We start from the raw sequence: 4,476 nt of genomic DNA on the forward strand, positions 1-4,476 counted from the left end.
CCCACCTTGGTGATGTACTGAACAAAGTCTTTCCTGAAAGGCAGTCTGCAGCGTATGAACCACATGGCGATCACATGATGGGCGAGAGACACTATGTACTGATTAAACCTACAGAGAATGGAGAGAAAACAAGAAAACACATCATTTAAAATCATTCTGCCTTTGAAATAAAAGTCTCATATGCTCACAGATTGTGAAATATTATTACAAATTAAAACAAATGTTTTCTATATGAATATATTTTCAAATGTAATTTATTTCTGTGATCAAAGCTGAATTTTCAGCATCATTTTATTTGAAATAGAAGTCTTTGGTAACATTCTAAATGAACCTCAAGAAGTCAAATATGTAATTAAGAAAAATGCTGGCTACATATACGGTCTGATTACTTAGTGTGTGTGTGTGTGTGTTAGTTCACAGCGGTGTATGAACATACTCACTTTGAGGGGTTGGTGTATGGCAATGATATGGCAAACACGCTAACGTACTGCTCAGCTACGAAGTTAGCATACAGATGTGGGAGCCGCACTAATGCTGAGAGAGAGACGAGACAAAAAGCATCAGTACTTGAGCTGTATTTGATCCAGAAGTGTCGTTTTGCGACAGTTGTATTTTAAATGTAGAATGTATACTATATTCTGATTGGTCAGAGTGAGGGAGGCCGTTCTGATTGGTCAGACGGTGAGAATGGGCGGGGAAAACCAAAAAAGGCTTGCACTCACTGGACAGGAACTCCAGCATGGGTGAGGCCATGGCAACGGTTGCCGAGATGTGCGTGAGCTTGACGATGAGGGCGGGCAGGAGTTTGATCATGATGTCGGGCATCTCTACGGTGCACATGGTCAGAGCCACCACACACTGCTTAGCACAGCGGTAGATCAGGCCCTTCTCCAAACACTGAACCAGCTCCCTCTGAGACAGCAGCGAAAAACATGCACAAAAAGCTGTGCTATAAACACATTTATCCAATAAATTCCTAGATGTGCATCTGATGATTGGCTACGATCACCTCCTGAACTGTCTGATACGCTGTCACTCCAGAGATCAGACATCTGCTGCCAACTGAATAATAAATGAATACTTAAAAGTAAGAATAAATTAATAAATGAAAAACATCTATAATAAATGCATTTAAATAAATAAATACATTTACATGTACTTTAAGTGTAAGAATAAATTTAGGTAAATGTTTTCTTACGTTAAATTTAAAAATTATTTAATAATTATATTTAATAATACACTTTAATTTCATTTAGTTTAAATTTAATAATACATTAAAGTAAATGTATACTTAATTTAAAATTAATAAAAAGTTTAAATAAACACATCTGATTTAAATGTAGTAATACATTTAAATATATGTGTACTTTAAATTTAACAATACATTTAAATAAATTAATATTTAATTAATATTTAATTGAAATGTAATAACAAGTTTAAATATGCTTAAATAAATGTATACTTTAAATTTAATAATAAATGTAAATAAATGTATATTTAATTTAAATTTAATACATTTAAATAAACTTATCATTTAAATGATTTTATTTAATTTAAATTTTATACATTTTACCATTTTAATACATTTTACAAATTTAAATAAATTTATACTTTAAATGTAATAATAAATCTACATAGTTGTATACTTCATTTAAATGTAATACATTTTAAAAATTCATATTTAATTTAAATGTAATAATACTTAAATAACAAATTTAAACTTATTTGATTTAAATATTTAAATAAACATATTAAATTTGAAGTAACTACACATTTAAATAAATTAAATTTATTAAACATATTTAAACAAATTTAAACAAAAAAAATTAAACATTTTTAATTTATATTCATATTTAATTAATAAATGTATATTTAATTTAAGTGTAATTTTACATTTAAATAATTGTATATTCAATTTAAATTTAATAATACACTTAAATAAATTCACGTAATTTAACATGCAAGTTAACACAAGATAAATATATGAACGAACGAACAAACAAACGAACAAATGACCGAATAAACGAACGAACGAACGAACGAACGAATTAATTAATGAATGAATGAATGAATGAATGAATGAACGAATGCAGTTTTGTTCCTTATTATTTCAAACAGCCTCTAGAGAATGCCTATGATGCTGTGTAGATGGGCAAATCACTAGAGTTTAGAAAACAGCCCGAGCTAGAATTGCTAGCTAAATCTAACAAAACCTTCATCCTCAAAACTAAAAAAAGAGGTGATCATACTATGCTCTCATTCGGATAGCGAGGTACACGTGTTTGTGTCACCTGTCGGCACTGCTCCAGGTAGCTGTGGTAGGAGGTGAGGGCAGTGAGAACAGGAACCACAGCGAGCTGAACATCAGTGAGGGAGAATCCATCAGGAGTCTTCTTCAAACGCTCCGATATCAGACGGTCTGTCACCTGCACACAAACACACACACTCTCCCACATTAACTTGCTTCCACATCGTTTATTACACTGGGTTTCTGTTGTATAAGTGTGTGTAGAGTTTGTTACCATCGAGCAGAGAGTGGAGCACAGATGATCGATGTTGCACGGTGAGGTCAGGATCAGAACTTTGTACTGGATGGTGCACGACATCTTATCCAGAACCAGCTTCAGAACCTTCCAGTCAGTCTCCTGCAAACCAAACAAAGAGCTGATGTTTCACCTTTCATACCGCGGTAGTTATATTTGCGCACACAGATTGTGTTGCATTAAAACTATATGTTCGAGGAATGCTAAAACACAGGGTACTGTGCAAAAAATACGGTACATGTTTACAGTAAGGGAAGAGCTGTGTGAGATTGTGTACCATCTTCAGGCACTGTAGCAGCACGCTGAAGGCCAGGCTGTAGGGCAGATAGGCAGTGCGAATGGAGGAGGGCGGAGCCACCGGTGTGGGACTTCCTTTATTTACATTTAATAACAAATTTAGTCAATCTAACTGTCCTCCATAATAATTTATACTTTTAATTTTATTAATTTTAATAATAAATTAAAATGAATGTTTACTTCACATTTAATTAAAAATGTAAATGCATTTAAAGCTTTTTAAATGCAATGATACATTTACATTTTATTTAAAGTAAATTTAAATAAATGTATACTTCCTTTAATCTTACTTTAATACATTTATATACATTAATAGTTCATTTCAATTTAATACTACATTTAGTCAATCTGAATATCCTCCTTAATCATGTATACTTAAATTAATATTGATAATAAATGTAAATAAATTCAGACTTTATTAAATTTAATAAAACAATTTTAATTAAAAATTTTCAAATAAATTTAAATACATTTATACTCTAAATTTGATATCCTTTAACATCCTCCTTAATAAGTGTATGCGAGAAAACAGCACCGAACACACGCTTGTGTTCTTACCCGACGTCACAGTGACAGTATGGGCTGAACCTCAGGACCTCATCTTTATTGGGGACACCCAGACGATGAAGAGAGTCTGTCCTCATCATCAATAACCAATCAAAAACCTGACAAACAAACAATGAGGGAAAACCACACGGTTACCTTCCTGAAGTCGAGATGATATGAGAAGGTTGTAATAATGTTTCTATGCGGTTGCTAGGGTGTTCTGAGTGTTTGCTATTGTGTTGCTGACTAACTCGAGCCAAAAGTCTGACCTTGAGGCGTATGGAGCTCCCGATGGCACTGTAGTATTTGTTCTTGTAGTGAAGCTGCAGATGAGAAATCAGGAGCTCGTACACTCGACTGGCGTGACTGGCCGGCAGACTGTACAGTTTACTCTGGAAACAGACACACCATCACTGGAGCTGCTACTGAGAATAATCACGATTACACTGATTAGTCCAGGTATTGTAGTACCTGTAGTATGTCTAGCAGACCCAGTATAGCGGTGCGGACGTCCTCCATGGGCGACTCCACAGACAGCTCTCTCTCTCCCTCCACAGAGCATGTTAACGGACGACTAGCAACCTGCAGGAGCACAGGAGTGTGTTACTCACACAAACCAGGTCTCATTCACATATTACGAATGGATACTATGATGGAAACACATTTAATGAATAAACCAATGGATGCACATTTAAATTGCTTCAACAAGTCATGTGACTGAATCATTTGCTCTTAGAGAAAAGGCCTCTGCTGCAGATCGCTAGAAAACACTGCTACTCATTTAAAGCAAATAATAAATTCATACTTAATTTAAATGCATTCATATATTTAATTTAAATTCAATAATAGATCTATATTTATTAGTGCTGTCAAACGATTAATCGCGATTAATCGCATCCAAAATAAAAGTTTTTGAAAATGATATATATATATATATATATATATATACGTAAATACGTTTATACTTTCTTCATATTTTGTAATAAATAGTCAATCTGAACATCCTCCTTTATACTTACTTTAATTTAAATAATACATTGAATTAAATGTATACTTAATTTAAATGAAATACATTTGAATTTAATTTTTA

The 4,476-nt window shown here is 33.0% G+C and overlaps 1 protein-coding gene across 1 annotated transcript in view; it reads right to left on the reverse strand.

Moving 5' to 3' along the window:
• The window catches only part of tsc2 (TSC complex subunit 2), a 47,784-nt gene that overhangs the window by 35,044 nt on the left and 8,264 nt on the right, over positions 1 to 4,476 (reverse strand). Inside the window, exons 16-24 of the mRNA XM_016514112.1 lie at positions 3,858 to 3,968; positions 3,656 to 3,778; positions 3,399 to 3,505; positions 2,821 to 2,911; positions 2,523 to 2,645; positions 2,292 to 2,426; positions 723 to 912; positions 441 to 534; positions 6 to 108 (exon numbers count right to left, since the gene is read on the reverse strand). Coding sequence (XP_016369598.1) covers positions 6 to 108; positions 441 to 534; positions 723 to 912; positions 2,292 to 2,426; positions 2,523 to 2,645; positions 2,821 to 2,911; positions 3,399 to 3,505; positions 3,656 to 3,778; positions 3,858 to 3,968 — 1,077 coding nt within the window. The remainder of the gene's footprint in view (positions 1 to 5; positions 109 to 440; positions 535 to 722; positions 913 to 2,291; positions 2,427 to 2,522; positions 2,646 to 2,820; positions 2,912 to 3,398; positions 3,506 to 3,655; positions 3,779 to 3,857; positions 3,969 to 4,476) is intronic.

Source organism: Sinocyclocheilus rhinocerous, unplaced genomic scaffold (genome assembly GCF_001515625.1).
Source record: "Sinocyclocheilus rhinocerous isolate Xijiao unplaced genomic scaffold, SAMN03320098_v1.1 scaffold836, whole genome shotgun sequence".
Lineage (NCBI taxonomy): Eukaryota > Metazoa > Chordata > Actinopteri > Cypriniformes > Cyprinidae > Sinocyclocheilus > Sinocyclocheilus rhinocerous.